The sequence below is a fragment of the Lactuca sativa genome, chromosome 8 (genome assembly GCF_002870075.4).
Source record: "Lactuca sativa cultivar Salinas chromosome 8, Lsat_Salinas_v11, whole genome shotgun sequence".
NCBI classification, from domain to species: Eukaryota; Viridiplantae; Streptophyta; class Magnoliopsida; order Asterales; family Asteraceae; genus Lactuca; species Lactuca sativa.
Genome location: NC_056630.2, coordinates 195,064,438 through 195,084,868, shown reverse-complemented (window position 1 = coordinate 195,084,868; position 20,431 = coordinate 195,064,438). Strand labels below are relative to the sequence as shown.

Below are 20,431 nucleotides of genomic sequence, written 5' to 3'. Positions count from 1 at the left end.
GGGCTGTTCATCATCCGATGTAAGTCTTCTCACTATACTTTACCTAGAGTGGTAATTCTTGTGTGACCGGAGGTTCTTATGTGTTTATATTGAGTATTGTGGTATCCTGCATTATGTCTATGTGATTTATGTTGTGTATTATTATGTGCTTACTGAGTTAGGACTGGAGGGTCCACCCGAGTTATGGGACCAGAGGGTCCCACTGAGACACATTGACCGGAGGTTCTTATTGTGTTATAGCCTTGAGTGGCTAATGAGTTGTGTGTGGTATTTTGGGGGACTCACTAAGATTCGTATTGATCGTGTTATGTGATATGTGTTTCAGGTTTTTCTCAGGATCGCAGGAAGGCACCGATTTGATTGTACACACCAGTGAAAGAGTTATGTTTTAAGGATCCTGGATTATTAATCAAACAATTATAGAGTTGCGATTTGTAAATTAAATAAATAAGATTTTTGTGAAATGTGTTATGAGAATTATGTGATTTTAAAATGAAAATTTTGTTTGAAAATTTATGGTGTTACAAGTATTGAATGTTTTTGGGAACATTCACATAAAGTTTCATGCAATCTTTCAATCTAACTCTAAGAGCTTGTTTAGATTAGGTTAATAACATTAAAATTAATCAAAGAGCTTATTTTGGTTAATTATTGTAGTGAATGGAAAATGTTTGAGCTTGTTAATACTTTCAAGTACCAATTTAGGTAGAATTGAACAAATATCATGTCATCTTGGAATCACACTGGTAAATCATTATACATAGAGTTGGAGTCTTTAAAAATCCTAAACTTACTTTAATTAGTTAATCATTTGTAGCGTGCCTTGTTATTTAATTATCTTACTTTTTCAAACAAACTCCCTTTTTGTGATCAAAGTATCTTGTGTAAAAAGGTACATGTCGATTGTCCCATCTCTCTTTGGTTTGACCATGTTTGTCTTGTACTGTTTTTTAGTGCAATATAACAGTGTTCTTTTGGAGTATATTGTACACTATCATTTTTTGGGTTTGACACGCCTAATAGAAAATGAAAATTTTCACATCTGATTTTTTTATAAAAATTAAAAAGAGCTTTTGTATCCATAACAATATTTAAAAAAATATTATTTGTTGTTTCTAAATTTGGATAAAAAAAATTTCCATTATACTTTATAAAAATAATATTTTTTAAAATTAAAAAATAAATACATCAAAAAATTATTTTTAATTTTTTTTAGAAAGTCGTTAATAAATTGAGCAAAAGTATTTTTTAAATTTTCATGATTTTTAGAGAATTTTTTTTCCTAACTTTTTTTATAATATATATATATATATATATATATATATATATATATATATATATATATATATATATATATATATATATATATATATATATATATATATATATGTATTTATGTATGTATTAAATTTTCATGATTGTTTTCATTTTGTAGATAATTAAATTTTATAAACTTTAGTTTTTTTTAGAACATTTTTTTAAAAAGAAAAAAGTTATGCCCAAAAAAATGTATAGAGAAAAATAATCACCAACCATTGAAATGATGACATTTGACGGAAAGAGAAAACGAGAGGGGGGGGGGGGTTGAAATAGTTGCACGACGTGTGTTTCTTATCGTTTTTTTTATTTCTCAATTCTACCTTTAGAACTATTAACATTTACCAAAAATTATCAGTTACTTGCATATCAAAATATCATATCATTTCACGAGATTTTGATGATAAATAAATTTAAATCTCCATCTTTTATTTTTCTGCTAAATAGAATGTTGGTTTTTCTTTAACATCAGATGTACTCTTGATGTACCAGACCATCCCTTTCATTACTCGTTATATATAAAATTATATATAAAGTAAATTACATGAATTTGTCATGTGGTTTAAATTTGTCTATATGTTTAGTCCTTAACACTTGTTTTTTTAACTTGGTTCGTTCTGAGATTTTGTTTTTGCTTCGATTTTGATCATCGACTGACTTAAAAATGACTATATTACATTTACTAGATTTTTTTTATATCTTTTCTTACTTTATTATTATTTAGTGTATTGAGACCTAATTATCTTACCCCATCCCCTCCACTTTCTTCCCCTCTATGATTAAAGATATGGTAGACATCTCGTTAACTCGGACAAACACAACCATTAACCTTCGACAACATCCATTGATAAAACATAAATCCAAGGACCTTGATGAAATCAAATCTAGAAATATAAAAGTTATTTCATTCTTTCAATTCCGTTGCCTCCGTTGATGCATGCAACTAACCCCTTGAAGAAAAAAGCCCTTAATTGGATAGCCTATAATCTAACATCGATTTAAAACATGCGTTAAGCACATGCACCATTCTAAAACCCTTGTTAAAACCTTTAATAGAACCTTCCAAAAAAAATCCCAAAATAGTTCCAAAAACCCACATCTATGAGAAATAAATATTCAAAAAACCCACCATTAACCTCCTACATTGATTTGTAGATCAAAGTAAAAGGGTTATTCTACATAAGCTTTATATGACAGATCGTCGTTCAGACACGATGTTGTTTGGCTTTAGATGAAAATTCTTGGTTTACTGTGCATAAGTTGTGAGAAATTTCCGTTGGTTTGGATAGGCTAGAAACGACGATGGATGTTGGCGGCGAAGGAGGAGGATGTTAATGTTGTGAGATAAAGTCGGTAGTGGGGGCAGCGAATACTGATGGCGGGTATGAAGGACATTGGATGTGAGAATTCTACCATGGCAGGGGCAAAGGATGTTGGTTGTTGTGAGAGATCACCGGTGGCGGTGAAGGAGATTGCTCAAAATGAAGACCAAAGACGTCAACCTTTGGAGAAAATGAAACACTTAGGTTGCGTTTAGTTACAGAAAAATGGGCAGTTTTCTGGAAAAAATTTCCAAGAAAAATGAGAAGTTTGAAAACGCATTTACTTCGTCTATTTTTCTAAAATTTTCACGGTAAATTAAAATTTTTCGTTTTCTAAAATTACAAAGAAGTTTGGAACTTTTGAAAAACTGATAATGATTGTTTTCCATATTTTTTTAATTCCAAAATTTTTCTAAAATATAAACACCCAGCCACTCTCACCCTATCCACCTCTACCTACCTCCAACCCACCACACCCCTACCTACCCACACCTACCCCGACCCCTACATACCCACAAACACACACACACATACCCATACCCACACCCACCCCCACACATACATCCCCACCCACACCCCTCTAATACTGTAACATCCTAAAATTCAGGTATAACTATTTAACCCTTCTTCTCTAGCAGGTTGTCAAGTTAGTCCCTAAAAGAGATGCATGGCTATCGATTACACTGGGCATACTAAAGAGTACGCTACGCGTACTCAAGCGCTTATTTTGGACACAGACTCGCCTAGGTACGCTGGGCGTACCAAAGTTACGATGGGCGTAACTGTCCCAGATGCAAAACCCTAATATGACTTGAGGGCTATAAAAGGAATGTTATGATCTTATCCTTAGCCACCATTTCGAAGAGAGAAACCCTAGGAGGAAAATATTATCAGTCCAAAGCTAGTGTGTGAGTGTTCTTGAGCTATAAGTGCCTTTGTGTGTTAGTGAAGAAGAAGTGGAGATTCTTGTGGAGGCTAGAAGTTGGAGTACAAGCTTGGATCTGAGTTCTACAGAGGGAGAAGCTTCACCTGGAGGTAAAAAGCTCAAATATTTCCTTGTCCCTTTTGTTTTGTGCTTCATGGACAAATTCTTAGGGTTTTTGGTCCCAAGTTGGAGACTTTATGAGCAAATGGTCTCCATAAGCTCATATTTGCCATATTTCAGAGTAATATGAGTTGTAGGATCATAAAAATCCAATCTTGGACGTGAATAGTAAGTCATGCATGAGTTAGGGATTATTTAGGAAAGAGGTCATATGTTTGAAATAAATGGTAACCTTTACAGACATGCAAATGCTTAAAGGTTTCAACTTTATGGGTTAAGTGATTTTAGAAAAGCCAGATCTGGATCTTGAGTTTATGTCTTAACCATTTAAGACCTAAAATCCATAAATGCGTGAAACTGAGACTTATGTTGGGCGTAAATCTCAGTACGCGCAGCGTAAGGGTCAGAGACCCCATTTCTGGATCGCCGATGTACGCCCCGCGTATACGAGTTGGTACGCCCCGCGTACTGTTCCCTGTTGACTTTTGTTGACTTTTAGGGTTTTAGTCAACATTTGGACTTTTGGGTCAAGGATGGGTAAAATGGTCTTTTACCCTTCTGTGAGATAGTAGAAAAGGATTTAATCTAGCCTTGAGAGCCATTATTTATTTGAGGATATTGTTTATGTGATTAGGCGAAGACTAGATCAGTATATTTGTGTGCAAGATTATTTGAGTTACCCGAGGTAAGACTTCTCACTATACTTTACCTAGAGTGGTAATTAGAGTTATTTGACAGAGTACCTTGTATGCTTTTGTATGATGTGATTTCTATGTGATTTGTGCTATGTATGATTCAGAGTTTACAGAGTTAGGGCTGGAAGGTCCACAAAGTTAGGACCAGAGGGTACACAGAGTTATGGGACTGGAGGGTCCCACTGATACACATTGACTAGAGGGTCATACAAAGTTATGGCCTCGAGTGGCTAATATGTGTTGTATGTGGTATTTTAGGGAACTCACTAAGCATTTATGCTTACCGTGTTATGTGTTATGTGTTTCAGGTACCAGTGATGATCGCGGGAATGCGCTGACATGATCCGTACACACATGCAGATAATTTTATTTGTGATCTTGGGATATGTTTTGTTGATAACAATTGTTGAACATGAGATTTGAGAATGTTTAATCGATAACTATATTGTTTAAAAAATAAAAAATTGTTTTGAAAAATTATGTCGTTACAAATACACACATACACACAAACCCACTCCTACCCTCACCCCTACCACCACCCCCATAAACACACACATGCACACACAAACACATACACCCACAAACACACACAGACACACCCACCAAACCAACACCACTACCACAATCACCGACCTACCATCACCATCATCATCACTACCACCACCATTACCCCATCACCAGCACCGGCACCACCATCGCTGCCGCAGCCATCACCACCACAATTGTTGTCGTCACCACCACCGCCTGTCATCACCTCCATCGTCGCTGACCCGCTACCGTCGCCGCCCCCACCTCCGCCCTACCACCGATATCATTTTCTAAAAATGAAAACTAATAGAAAAATACATATCTAAATACGTTTTTTTATTTTTTATAATTGAAAATGAAAAATAAATAAGTTTTAACTAGACATGTTTGGTGTTTTCTAAATTTTCAAATAAAAAACGAAAACCGAAAAGGAAAAACAAAAATCAAAAATCAAAAACACTTTTTTCGTAACTAAATACAACCTTAATTTATGATCTCTTTTATTTTTAGTTTTGATATTTAATTTAATTCATATAACAATAAAAATAATAATTAAATAAATCAATGGTCAAAGTCCGGGACCAAAATCAAAACAAAAGCAAACTATGTTGTGATCCACGTTAAAAAAAGGAAAAAAGAAAAATAGGGTTAAGAAAGCAACCTACAGGGACCATTCGTGTAATTTACTCTTATATATAACACCCTCACATCTTCATTCTCCCCATCCCTGTATCTCCTTCCACCTACACACTCAAATGGCGGCACATTCCGACTCTCAAATGGACAAACTCACCTCCGATATATTCTCCATTCTCGAAAACAATTTCTTATTCGGTTACGACAATCCATCGCAACAAATCAAATCCCCCACCGGAAAAATCAGAATTCTTTCCATTGATGGAGGTGGAGCCACCGACGGTATCTTAGCCGCCAAATCAATTCTCCATCTAGAATCCTCCCTCCGCCGTAAATCTGGAAACCCAGATGCCCACATTGCAGATTTCTTCGATGTTGTTGCAGGATCAGGAATCGGTGGTGTTCTAGCCGCTTTACTTTTCACTAAAGGAAAAAATGATCGGCCATTGTTCACCGCCGACGAAGCGCTTAAGTTTGTGACGGAAAATGGACGGAGACTTTGTCGGTCTTCTAAACAAGGTCTTCTCCGCCGAATTTTTCAGTCTCCGGTGAAGGTTTTTGACCGGACGTTTGGAGATTTGACGTTGAAAGATACTCTTAAAACGATTTTGATCCCGTGCTACGATCTTACCATGGGCGCACCGTTTGTGTTTTCTCGTGCTGATGCGGTAGAGATGGACGGATGTGATTTCAAGCTGAGTGACGTGTGTGCCGCCACAACCGCTGTTCGTGGACCTGCTAAAACATTTTCCGTCGACCGGAGAACGAAGATTGCAGCTGTCGGTGGTGAGGTTGCGATGAACAACCCAACGGCGGCGGCGATCACTCACGTCCTATATAACAAGCAAGAGTTTCCGTTTTGTAAGAGCATCAACGACCTGCTTGTTGTATCTCTAGGTAACGGAGAGCCGTTATCTGTTATGGCCGGCAACCGAACTCCGTCGCGAACGGCGTTGGTTAAGATCGTCGGTGAAGCAGTTTCCGACACGGTGAGCATTTTTGCATTAAATACTTTAACTGAAACATGAGCTATAAAGCCGTTTTACTGTTCGTACAACTATTTAACCATATAGTACGAACCTGCGAAAAAAGGCGTTTTGACTCTTTTCTTTTTGCTATAGTAAAAGTCAGAGATCTAACTTACAAATGATCAATGCATGAGAAAGGATATATTTGTCATTTTAACTCAATTTGGAATTTGGAAAAAAGGACAATAAATAAATAATAAAATCGTCGGGTACATGGCATTATGGCAATGTTAATGGTCCAAAGTATGTAGTATCAACCCTATTTTTGGTAGGTGCAATTAAAGTGGTTGCAATAATTGTAATTATTATAATGGTCCATAAAATATTTTAAAAATAACTTATAAAAAATTTAAACCAAAATAGTCGGTTGTCGCATAATGAATTATATTTTTATGCTTTACCTTTATTTTTGTTTTAACTAAAAAAGATAATTTAATAATGTATGTTCATTTGTCCTTATTTGGTCTTGTATTTTCTCGTATATGTCGTTATTGTATGAAATATTTCTCAAACATCATATACCCTTTTTCACATTAGATGTATATGCATTTTTATATGATTGTTAAAAATTATAACCTTAACTATAATTATTTTTAGGTTGATCAAGCGGTATCAATGGCATTTGGACAATCGCGAACAAGTGGTTACTTACGTATCCAAGCAAACAAAGGCTTATTGGATCTTGAACAACATAATAAGGATGTAAACATGTTGTCACTAGCAGATAAAATGTTAAAACAACAAAACGTGGAATCGATACTATTTCATGGAAAAAAGTGTAACAGTACGAATTTAGAGAAGTTAGAGTTATTCGCAGGAGAAATCTTGAAGGAAAACGAGAGGCGGAAGACTGATGTTCTACCTTTAGTTTTACTAAACGAAACAACTACATCATCTTCTGCAAGATCATCATCGGCCACAACACTGTCCACTATCTCATCAAGTTAATCAGATTGAGATTGAGATTGTTGTGTTTTGAATTTTCCGCCGACACTACTAATGAAACAGTGTATGTGCTGGGTTACATATCCGAATTATAGAGATTGTTTTTGTGATTGTGTTGTGTTTGAGTTTTCATGTATAGTTACTTAATAGAAGTATTAACAAAGATTTGAGGGAGGGCTTATCACAAGGGTTGATTTTTTCCCCCTTGTAGCATAATTTTATAGTGAAGTTTGATATTGTGGTTTGGCTTGGAAAGGTGTGATCTTCTTTGTTTGGATCATTTGATATTTTTATTGTAAATCTTGGTCCTGTAACTATGATGCGATTATAAGTTTTATTTATATGATATATGAAAGAGTAAAATGTTTGTTTATATAATGTTTTCATCATTTTTTCTTATTATCCAACGAAGTGTTTTGGAACGTTTCATTCAAGGATCAAAATATGCAAGCATTTTACTTATAACTTCTTTTGCATAGCATTTTACTTATAACTTGTTTTCACCGATTGAAATGTGGTTGCATAATCAGATAGTCTTGTCTAATTTTGCAAAGAAGTGACACGTTGTTAAATAGGTAAAATATGAGTATTGCATAAATTAATGATAAAGGAATGTTGCATACATAAGTATTTAATTGTTCATTTAAAAAACCGTCACATAAACTAAAAAAGTTTAGGTTTAAAACTTTCTTGGTTATTTGATTTGCTAGCCATAAAGTTATGTTTAAAAGATAGCAACGTATGTTATCTTTTCAACATCCTACCTTGAGAAATATTACAAAGATAATTGATGATAGTGATCTCAATCATTTGCTAAATGTTGTATGTGTTATGTGTCCAAGTAATGTATGGTTGTATCTTGTAGATAAATATACGTTAGGGATTAGATTGCCTGGTGGTGAAAATCGATCTAGTAAAAAGGGGTCATGTGGAACATTTTTTAACATTTATCGCATGAGTAGTTTTAAAATAACAATATATTTTGGAAAAATATCTTTTAACTTCATAATATTAGTAGTGTCCCAAACCATTCACGACATTGAAATTTCAATCATCTTTAATTTAATAAAAGCATACCTTAAATGATATGCGAGAATATTAAAAGGGTCAAAGTCGAAGTTTAACCATATTATCAACTAAACTATCTTTGGTCCTCCTCAAGTTAAAATGGTCAAAGTCTAAGTTTAACCAAATTATCAACAAACATATCATTATGTCTCTTTCGTGATGATTAATCCTTACCTAGGACATAACATGGAAGTAGTACACTAGGAAAATATAAGCCCACTAAGTAATATAAACATTTTTAATTCACAATATTATATTAAGAAACTTCAAACAGTTCACCAAGTGTTCAACATTAATCCATTTACTTTACTTTTTATGCATAATGGTCAATCCATCAAATGTGTATGCTAGACATTATTGGTATTGTGTAGATTGCCAGTATTTTATTAGAAATAGATAGAGATTAATTGTTTGTTTTTTTCGAAGCAAAAATTCATAAAGTCTGCGGACCACCTCTATAATCATTTGTAGCAGAAGAGGTGGAACAAACTGTTGCAGCCTATAATAAGAAGCATGTTTGTTTTTTAATATCTGCAGACTGCTGCAGTAAATTGAAATTTAAATACACTAATTTTATAAACTGAAAATAGGTCTTAACACCGAAATTTTAACAATTTTAGTCTTAAAACATTGAATAAAAGTAATAAAAAGAACGTGTAAAAAAAATATAAAACTTTTTAAAAAAAACTTAAAAAAATATAAAAGAGGCTAACAGTTTTATTTTAGAAAAAAAAACTAATTTTAAAAAACATAAAAAAGGAAAATAATAAAAAAAATTAAGAAAGTATTGCAAAGGATGTTTACAAAGTTCGTATAAAATTACACACGTTCAAAAATATGCAATTGAAACTGAAAATATTATTAACAGAAACGGTAAAAAAATTAAAAAAAAAAATCAAAGTATTTTTTTTTATAAAAAATCAAGTTAAAAATATTTGTGGAAACTATAAAAAGAAATTGTATCAAATCAATAAATAAAAGTTTAAAAAAATCAAAGTTTAAAAAAAAAAGTTATACCAAAATTCTAAAAAAAACACTTGGAAAAAATGAAAGTCGAAGAGGTTTCAAGAGGCAAGTCAAATGTTGCGCCACGCAGCACACGCGTAGAGGTTTTATAGTCTGAAGTCTTTCAAAAAAAAAAACAAACTGTTGTGACAGGGAAAGTGTTGCGCCGCACAGCAGAAAGTAGTTTGATGATGTTTTAAAAAAAAAACAAAAAACAAACAACACCTTAATGAATTAAGTATTAGAAGAGAAAGATTAAAAGATATATTGATAAGATAAAGAGAATGGATCGTTCATGGGATTAGTGTTATGTGATGAGTCATATAACAAATATAAAGATGTAGAGATAGATGGTTCCTCCGGGGACAAGAGATAGAGGTTCCTACGGGGACAAGAGTATGATTCCTTCGGGAATATGAGTATGGTTTCTTCGGGGACAAGTGATAGAGATTCCTTCGAGAATAAAGAGTATGATTCATTTAGGAATAAGAGTATGATTCCTACGGGGACAAGAGTATGATTCTTTCGGGAATAAGAGATAGAGGTTCCTTCAGGGACAAGAGTATGATTCCTTCAGGAATGAGATTATATCCCTATGGGGAAAGAGATGATGATTCCCTTTGGGAATGTAGATAGATGGCTCATGCAGGAATCCATATTGGGTACGGTTAGAGAATACAGAGAAATGTTCCCTTAGAAGATAGTGAAGATTAGAGTATGATATGTGATCATTGGGTCTAGATGTGAACAAAATGTTGAGGCATTAGAGATAAGAATAGAGAAAAGAAAAAACTAGAAAAGAGATTGAACGGAGAAGAGATAGAATAAAGAACATAGTAAGAGACAGAATAGAGATAGAGTATGAGTATCAGAAAAGCCTGAGAAGACGCTAAGAGAAGAGTATGAGAAACAAAGTAGATGATAGATGTAACATCTACACTAGTTACGTTTGCTTTTGAACCCTTAAGTTTTGATTTTGTTGCAAAAAGGGTCCCCGATTTCAAAATCTTGAATTTTTTATGTTGCTCGTGTACGTGGAGTGTACGTTTTGGTACGCTTAGCATATTAGGCTCCATACGAGTACACTGTGCGTACTCCAGTATGCAGGACGTACGTGGCTCAGTCCAAAACCCTAATAATTAGGGTTTGTGCACTATTTAAACCTCATTATTGCCCAAGACATTCCCCTACCTCAACCTCTAATCCCTTTCTCGACCTTCTTAGCAAGCCCTAGTTCGTTTAGAGCATTTTGAGCTTTTTAGAGCGATTATGAGTGCTTTTTGGTTGTGAAGAAGGTTATTCAATAAGAAAGATTTTCCGTTAAGACTTTGGATCCAACATCTTCTCTTCATTTTGTATCACTAGGATGTATAAAGCTCCCAACTTGGTTTGTGTTTCATTAAGTTCTAGTTGAGGCTAGTTTCTTACTTTTTGTCCCCAACGTTTAGATCTTTGTGAGTATGATTTACTTCTAAGCTTTCAAGTTGTATTTCCAGACGTTTCTAGACATCTTAAATCATAAAGGTGCAAGCTTGGACCTTGTTTAGTCCTCGTTCAAGAGTTAGAGTGTAGGAATGGGTGAAATAAGCTAGGTTTTAGAGTTGGACTCCTTGTAGCCACCCAAAGGCATAAAGTTTGCAACTTTATGACCATAAAGGTCATAAGGGTTTCAGACCTAATTTTTGGTCGTTGGGTCTTAAGGTTTTAAGATACATTTGCATGGATTGTATGGGGGTACATACGTCGTGCACAGCTTCTTGTATGCCACACGTACTGCCTCCCTATTCGCGACCCTCACACTTCGGCTAGGGACGTTGTGCGTACCAGTGGATACGTCGGGCGTACGGTCCAATTCAGTCCAAAGTGTGTTTCAGACCCAAATCGATGGGCTTGCTTGTTGGGGTTAGGCCTTGGACTTCCTTACTGTTGGGCTATTTCAGTTAATGGACTCATATTGGATCTTGGATGATCCTTGGGTTTGGTCCTAGGATTTTATTTGGCTTTGAAGTCTAGTTTTGCCAATCCCACCTTAGAAATTAGGCAAATCTGGTAAGTCTTAGTCTGGATTATGACCCAACTATTTATTAGGACTTTATTGTTTAGTTAGCACAAGGATTTCTCCAGTCTAGCAGCTCGAGAGTTTATCTGGGGTTATCAGCATTTAAGGAGAGTTTTTTCACCATATCTATGGGTCGAAGGCACCAATGTCGGCCCATTTCTCCTTAAGTGGAATGCTTGTTGTCTTTGTGATAATTATATGAAAGACCATGGGGGCAGCTTATGGTAGTTGTATGTAAGACCATGATTTGGCCCTCGACATCACAAGGAAATACCATGGGGTAGCCCATGGCACTTGTATGTAAGACTGTGATTTGGCCCTCGTCATTGCGATAAAAGACCATGGGGTAGCTCATGGCACCTGTATATTTTGTGTATGTGGTACATTGAGGAAACTCACTAAGCTTTTGCTTACAGTTAGTATTTGTGATTTCAGGTACTAAAGGGAAGGGTCCGACTTGATGAAACAACATTCACTCCTCACTATTTTCTACATTTTTGATATTGTACTCTAATGATTTGACACTATTATTATGTGATGGTTTTTTTGGAGCAATGTGATAGTTTTAACTATTGTTTTCTTTTAAAAGAAAAATAAACTAAATAACAAATTTTGTTCTAGTTTTGGGTTGTTACAAGTTGGTATTAGAACCTTGGTTTGAGGGATTCGGGCACACTTTCAAGTATGTTAGAACTTAAACTAAGGAAATTATAATCTTTTCAAAAAGAAAAAGAACTTGAAATTTGAAAAAGATTCTTTAAGAAAGAGAGGAGTGCAATGTGTGCAATCAACCGAGCTCAAGTAAGTGTTTCCCAAGTCACCCTTACTTATGTATTGTGATTAGTATGCTTGATACGGTAACTGCATGTTTAAGAATCATATGATAGAACTACCTGATCTATGTGACGCCTTATAGCTCGATAGAATTTGATGCCATGTATTACTTGGAATTGATATCGACTCTATTATTTGCTATTTGTATGCTTTCAAAGTTGTATATGCTTAGTACTGTATAGCCCTAGAATGATTGGTTCGACCTCATTTTTTGTTCCTTGTTTGGTTGTGGACCTAGGGTAGAATCTTCATTCGACAGTCTATGTGATCCTATTTTGTGTACAACTTGCATGCATAGGGCAACCAACAATGTTGATTGAGGTTCTTGGTACTGCTAATGCTAAGGGTTGAGAGTTCATGGAAGGGTCTATGATGTGTATGTTGTGTAACATAGGTTGTTATGGTTGTAGTGTGGTAACTTAGAGGAATCAGATTGGCCTTGGGGATGGTACAGGTATGTGTGGAAGGTAGTATTGGGCCCGTACTACTGGAAGCATAGGACATGTACCTGAGGCAAGTGCAGATCTAGAAACTCTAAGGGGTCCGGTGTTAAGGATTCCCCTCTAATCGCTTTGATTGATTGCTTTTATGTTGTATTTTTAGTTCGAGGATGGTGATGACTACTCGAGGAGGTTCATATTCAGGTCCGGGATCTGGTTTGGGTTTAGGTTCAGGTGTTGAACCGATTGATGAGAGGTTGTGTGAGCTTATTGTAGCCGAGGTTACTTGCGGCATACTTGACGCTTCCCCTATGATTTTTGGTACCATCAAGGAGGGGATTCTGGTGCTCATGGAGGAGCGGATCAGGTCATTTTGAGCTGAGATTGTTGCAGGTCGGATTAGGGCTTGAGCTCCCTCATTCAGGGAGTTTAAGGTGTGTGGAGCACATGAGTTCTTTTGGGATAAAGAGTCCATTGTTATCCGAAGTTGGATCGTTGACATGGAGAATGCTCAACGAACGAGCTCTTGCCCTGAGGGGGCAAAGGTGGGATTTGCATCCTGCTTGTTGAGGGGCAGAGCATCAGACTGGTACGAGGAGGATACCCGACCCATGGAGACAGCAAGGGTGGTAGAGATGAAATGGGAAGACTTTATTCAAAGATTCGAGAGGGAGTTTGCACCAACTATAGAGGTGCAACAGCTGGCTAGGGAGTTCTAGGACCTTCGCCAGACTACCGAGACTATGGCGGAGATCATCGCCAAATTTAGGGAGAGGGCATTATTTGTTCTGTAGTATGTTGCTAGATAAGGAGATGAGGATGACGACATATCATGCTATGTTGAGGGATGACATTAGGGAGTTCGTGAGTTTCTCGGGGTGTAAGACCCTAAAAGACATGATCGAGAAGGCCAGCAAGGTCGGGGCCGTTGCGTAAAGCCGCATAGTGGAGCTTGTCGAGCAGCAGGCTCAGTATGTTTCAATTATGGCCATTTCGGGTCACATGAGTAGGAATTTCCCTAAAAGGGTTTGATTTGTTTCCATTGCAATCAGACTGGTCATAAAGAGGTCGATTGTCTTAGATTTTCTGGGGGAGCAGTGGTGGCGCCCATGCCAACTTCCTTGAGGATTATCGATGGCCGCCAGGGCAAGGCGGAGGCCCCTATGGTGAAGAGCAGGGTTATTTGGTTGACTACTGATGACGCCCGTGCAGTGCCAGATGTAGTGGCTGGTATGTGTTCTAGCCCTATCTTTTATTTGTTTCCTTTATTTATGCTTATGAATATTATGATCTTTTATAGGGACCTTTTTGGTCAATGGTTTGTCTGCTCATGTTCTGTTTGATTCGGGGGCTACCCGATCCTTCGTGTCTCTTGTGATTAACAAGAAGTTTCAAGATGCTTCGGGAACTTTAGGTTCCCCTCTAGAGGTGGAGATTGTGGATTACTATACCATGAGTACTTCAAGGGTTTTTCAAGGGTGTGTCTTGAATATGTTTGGTGAGAGGTTTCCTATTGACTTGGTACCGATTCCCTTGAGGAGATCGAAGGTGATCATTGGGATAGATTGGTTGGGCCCCAGTAGGGTCATGATTGATTGTGAGCGGTAGTTTGTGAGAGTTTGAACCCCAAGTGGGGGATAACTGGTTATTACTGGTGATAGAGCTTTACATGGGCCAGCTCTCTGTTCAGTTGCGAGAGCCGGGAGATTTCTATAGCAGGGTTGTTATGGGTTTCTGACTTATGTTTCTGATATGCGGGTTGAGGCCACAACAGAGTTGAGCAGGATACCCATTATGTGGGATTTTCCTGATGTTTTCCCGAGGATTTGTCGGGAGTGCCTCCCGAGAGGCAGTTCGAGTTTCGGATTGGTCTAATACCTAGTTCGGCTCCAATAGCCAAGGCACCGTATCGCTTGATACCGCCTGAGATGAAGAAGTTGTCTACGCAGCTGCAGGAGCTAGTAGACAAGGGTTTTATCCGTCCGGACAGTTCTCCATCGGGAGCATCGATCCTGTTTGTGAAGAAGAAGGATGGGTCGCACATGATGTGTATCGACTATCGGGAGTTGAAAAAATTAATGGTGAAGAACCGTTACCTAATTTTGAGGATTGACGATTTGTTTGACCAGCTTCAAAGTGCATCTTGGATTTCCAAGATTGATCTGCAGTCAGGATACCATCGGATGAGAGTCAGGGATGAGGATGTGCAGAAGACGGCCTTTAGAACTCATTATGGTCATTATGGTTTTGTGGTGATGCCTTTCAGGCTCACGAATGCACCGGCAGTGTTCATGGATTTCATGAACCGGGTCTGCAGGCCGATGTTGGATCGGTCTATGATTATTTTCACTGATGATATTCTGGTATATTCCAAGACCAAGGAGCAGCACGAGCAGCATTTGTGAGAGCTGTTGGAGACCCTGAGGAGGGAGAGGCTTTATGCCAAATTCTCCAAATGCAAGTTTTGGTTGCTTGAGGTGCAGTTTTTGGGGCACATCATCAACCAGAAGGGAGTCTTGGTGGATCCGGACAAGATTGAGGCTGTGATGCGTTGCGAGGTCCCGAGAATTGCATCGGAGATTCATAGTTTCTTGGATCTTGAGGGGTATTATCAAAGATTTATTCAGGACTTCTCGAAGATGTCACACCCCCGAATCAGACGGTGGAAACGTCTGAGGGCTCTTGTGACTTAAATTGAATATCATCACAATGAATATACATGAATCATAACATAATTCATCACCATGCATTGAAATGTTACAACTGATATTGTTTACATCCAGTACGTTGTTTTAGACATTACAATTTCATAACATAAATTGTCCAATAGATAATCTAAGCAAAACACCATGACATTACTTGGTACTTATTCTTCGGCTTACCTGTTACCTGATAATACAAGTTATTTTGAAAAAAACGTCAACATATGAAATGTTGGTGAGTTCATAAGTAATGTTGTGGTAAAATGATTTGGTGTAGTTTGTAAAACCCAGAAAATCCGATATTTTCTGAAAAGATCGTTATTTATAAAAAGTGTGAAGATCCGTGAATATATGCTTGTTGATTTTCAAAACATGTATAATTGTTGAACTTTTGTATAAATTACGCAAGTGTAAATGTTGAACTTCCCAGGAAAACCCAATGTTTTCCCAACACATAAAATACAGTGACTTGTCTATTGTTATACTAATACGTCGAATGATTTTGATTACTCGAGTGACATTGGATTAATCAGGGTTGTGAGTTGTTATAATCACGCATTAAATAAAATGACTAGTTTATAACTACAGTTTACGAACGATCCTTAAAGGCGTCGTCCGTTACTACTCACTTAATCCACCCACCATGATTACTCTTGTTTATCGTCCTGAATCTGTTTACTTTGATTTCTCATCAGCCCAACAACCGAGGAGATAGGAGAGTACGAAGCCCCTTTATTTCCATGAGTTATTCAAGCTATCGAGAATGCGAAAGACACTTGGCCCCACTCGCATTTGACTTCTCGACCTCACTAGCAGTACTAATGGGCCACTAGGTCCCAATAGCACATTAGAGCTATTGAAAATCCTTTTACGTGGAATTGGATCATAGAAGGCCCAATATCACGTAAGCATATTCCCTTTAGGCCCAAAGATCATGTTAATGGGCTAGCAAGGCCCAACAAGCATGATTTGAAACTTCTAAGCCCAAAGTTTGTAAGTTGGTTCATCATAGTTATCGCGTGTTTATTGAAATGCTTTGGTTTATCGACTTTGTTTTGTTATTGATTCGAGACCGAATCAATTCGTTTTGTAACGATATTTGTTGTTGAGAGTGTATTTGTTTTTCTGTTTCGTCGGTAGTCGTGGATCTTGTATTTTGTATTAATGACTTAATTTGTTTGGAAATGGAGTTTGGTCCTCCTTTTATAAAAATAACACTTTTGGTCCTTTTATATAAAAGAATTTCATTTTTAGTCCTTAAAACACTTTTCTTGACACTTTTGTATAATTTATTAGATGAAAACATGATTGTAACCCAAAGTTTACTTAACTGACAGCTTCAGCCCCTTTGGAATAGTGATTCTTGGTTAAGGACCCATTTTTCACAACTTTTACAGTTTTGGCCCAAAATCAAAAAAGTTTGCATTTTTTGTCCTTTTTGATAATGAAAAGCATTTTTGACCCTTATAAACATTTGTTTATGCTAATTACCCCCTGTTTTATAGAAAGTTACATTTCCAACCCCTCAAACTTATAAATTTCGCATTTTGAGGCTTATTGGGCCGAGAAGCCCATAATTAGCCCATTAGGTTAAAAATTTACATTTTAAGTCCCTTGAAATTTCTAATATTCAGAAAAATATTTATAGAAACTGTTTTGACCCCTTTTAACCTTCAAGAAACCGTGACTTGTTGATTTTTACCCCAAGTTTGTATTTTTGACATTTTAAGCCCAAAAATGGGTTTTATGTTAAAGTATGTTCATCATAACCTTATAAACTTATTTTTCTTGACTTGTTTAGTGTAAAATAGCTTAAGTTATGTTTATTTCCTTTCTCATGTCTTAGATCTCGGATTTACACCCTTTTTGGTAACATATTCATCACAAATCACATGAAATCACACACATACATGCATCAAATCACACATAGCATACATATACACATAGATCTACACATTTTCTTGTATTCTCCCCCATAAAACTCATAAAAACCGAAACGAAAGGGGTATGAAGCTCACCTTGAGTGTGGTTTCGGTTTTTGAATGAAAAGATGAAGAAGATTTGATCCTAGCAAGCTTTCTTGGAGGATCTCAAACTTAGATGTTTCTAAGGTGCAAGATCCCAAGTTTTGTATGAGATAAGGAAGATTGTTGGTAAAATGAAGAAGATATGTTATGAATCAAAGAAATAACTTACCAAAGATGTGAACTACTTGAAGAAAATCCTTAGATTTCAAGCCAAAATTTCGATATCTTCAAAGGAGAAGAAGATGATCTTGAGAGTGGTTTAGAGAGAATTTTTGTGAGGTGTGTGTGTGTTCTTTTGTGTCTTCGGCCGAGGGTAGAAAGAGAGGAGAGAAGAGAGAGTGAGTGATTGGATGGTGCATAGAAGTATGAGTCATTTTGCATGGAAATCCTTTGAACAATTATGAGGTGGCATCCAAGAGTCAACTCCTCTTCTTGGGTTGGGCTTGGGCCGAGAATGGAGAGGGAAGAAAGAATATTTGGGCCTTAAATGCTTAAGTCTATTTTATGGTTATGTTGAGTGATTTTTGGCCCAAATAAATATAAATATGATTTTTATGGCCTATTAGGGCTAAATTAGGTTAGTTATGGCCCAATAAGGTCCATTTAAATATTTTATTTCATTCTAGGCCCAATATGGCCCAAAATATTAAAATAAATGAAAGTGGGTCCAATTAGAGACCATTCAAGAGTTCTAAGCCCAAGATAGTCCAATTGGAAGCTTATTGGTCCATTGGGCCCAATAAGAAAATCCTAGTCCAAAATGGACTTAAACAAGGATTTCTAGGGTTTCCAATTATTTGTTGACTATTTGCAGTGCTTGTATGAAGTGTTTGATTGAAATTTTGTTGTTATTGAATAAGCATCTTACATGTTTTAACATTGTTGGTTCACATTTGTTATCATTGTTCAATGTTTACAAGGCATCAAAATTCCTAGTTGTGACAGAAGATTTGTTGTGCCTCTGACCTGCCTGAAAAATAAGAATGTCACCTTCCGGTGGGGCCTTATCAGCAGTTAGCCTTCGAGACTCTAAGGCAAAGGTTGTGCGAGGACCCGATTCTCATGCTACCCGACGGTTTGGATGATTTTGTGGTTTACTTTGACGCTTCTATTTCGGTTTTGGGAGTTGTTCTTATGCAGAAGGGTCACATGATTGCTTACGCTTTAAGGCAGCTGAAGCCTCATGAGGAGAATTACCCCACACATGATTTAGAATTGGGGGTTGTGGTGTTTGCGCTCAAGATATGGAGGTACTACGTATATGGGGTTCGGTGTACTATCTACACCAACTACAAGAGTTTGAAGTATTTGATGGATCCGCCGAATCTAAATATATGGAAGTGGAGGTGGTTGGATGTGGTGAAATATTATGATTGTGAGATCCTGTACCTCCCTGGGAAGGCCAATGTGGTGGCTGATGCTTTAAGTCGCAAGGCAGCAAGCTCATCTATCCGAGACATCTGTTTGAGGATGACTGACACTTCGCCTCTGATGGATTTGATCAAGAAGGCTCAGATGGAAGGATTGATAAAGTAAAATTGGAAGATCGAGTAGATTATAGGGCATATTCCTTTATTTGTTAGAGACAATTGGGGAATTGTTGACGCGGTGTGGTAGGGTTTGGGTTCCGACAACAGGTGGGGTGAAGCAGATGATTTCGTAGGAGGCACATAAATCAAAGTTTTCTATCTATCCGGGGGCCACAAAGATGTACTGAGATTTAAGGTTGAGTTACTGGTGGTCCTGCATGAAAATGGAAGTTTCTTGGTTTGTTGAGCGGTGCTTGACTTGTAGAAAGGTCAATGTCGAGCATCAGAGAACTCGTGATAAGGTGCATCTATTACCCATTCCTATGTGGAAGTGGGAAGAGACCACTATGGATTTCATCACTAAATTACCTAGAATGGAACAAGGTGTTGATTCCATCTGGTTCATCGTGGACAGGCTAAATGTGTAACAACCCGTTATTTCCGGGCATTATAAACCGAGTCTTGTAACCCCTATCATCGATAAATGAATTATTCAAAAGCTCTGATTTGGAGTACACTATGTAGTAGATATCGTCTTAAAGGTTTCCAAATATATAAAGAACACTAAAATCTGAGTTATGACGAAGAAGCTATGACCATTCTAAGATTTCCGTCAAAACCGACAACACCGATTAAACGGAAAACGCAAAGTTTCAATACGATAGCATTTAGCCTTAGGTATCTAAATGAAAGTCATAGATAACATTAAACCGTGAGCGTACACAAAAAGAACGTCCAAATCTGACTTCGCATGAGGAAGTTATGATTTTTCCAAGATCCGAATATAGCAGTAGACAGCTAAAAACTCGAATCGAAGATCGAGCGACTTTTGGCCGGAATGACCTAAACGAGAATCGAAGGTCTCGATAATGGTATTTCGGCGGTAAAAAGTCTGGCAAAAACCGACATCGAATAAAGAAGTTATGAATTTTGAAAGAAATTCCTTAAACACGATTAGTTATAAAATAAATAATAAAAATAAATTTGGAATTTGCCAACGGAGTCTAAACGAAAGTTGTAGAGCGTAGTCGCACCTACGCGTGGATATAAAGACCATCGAAAACGGAGTTCGAATGAAGAAGATATGAATTTTTGAAGTTTATTAAATAAATAAATTATTTATTTAAATCAAAATTCGGGTATTATCCGAAGGGGAGCCAGCGTCCTCATCCGAGGTACGCGTTGCGTACCCCTGTACGCCCTGCGTAACTGAGAAGATTGGCCTCTGATCGGCCACGTCGCACTATCCGA

At 36.9% G+C, this 20,431-nt stretch overlaps 1 protein-coding gene across 1 annotated transcript; it reads left to right on the top strand.

Moving 5' to 3' along the window:
• The first annotated feature begins 5,611 nt into the window (after nt 1–5,611).
• On the top strand, nt 5,612–7,894 carry LOC111900177 (patatin-like protein 7). The gene is made up of 2 exons (XM_023896055.3): nt 5,612–6,532; nt 7,169–7,894. The coding sequence occupies exons 1-2, from the start codon at nt 5,663–5,665 to the stop codon at nt 7,517–7,519; spliced, it is 1,221 nt and encodes a 406-aa protein (XP_023751823.1). The 5' UTR covers nt 5,612–5,662; the 3' UTR covers nt 7,520–7,894.
• The last annotated feature ends 12,537 nt before the right edge of the window (nt 7,895–20,431 follow it).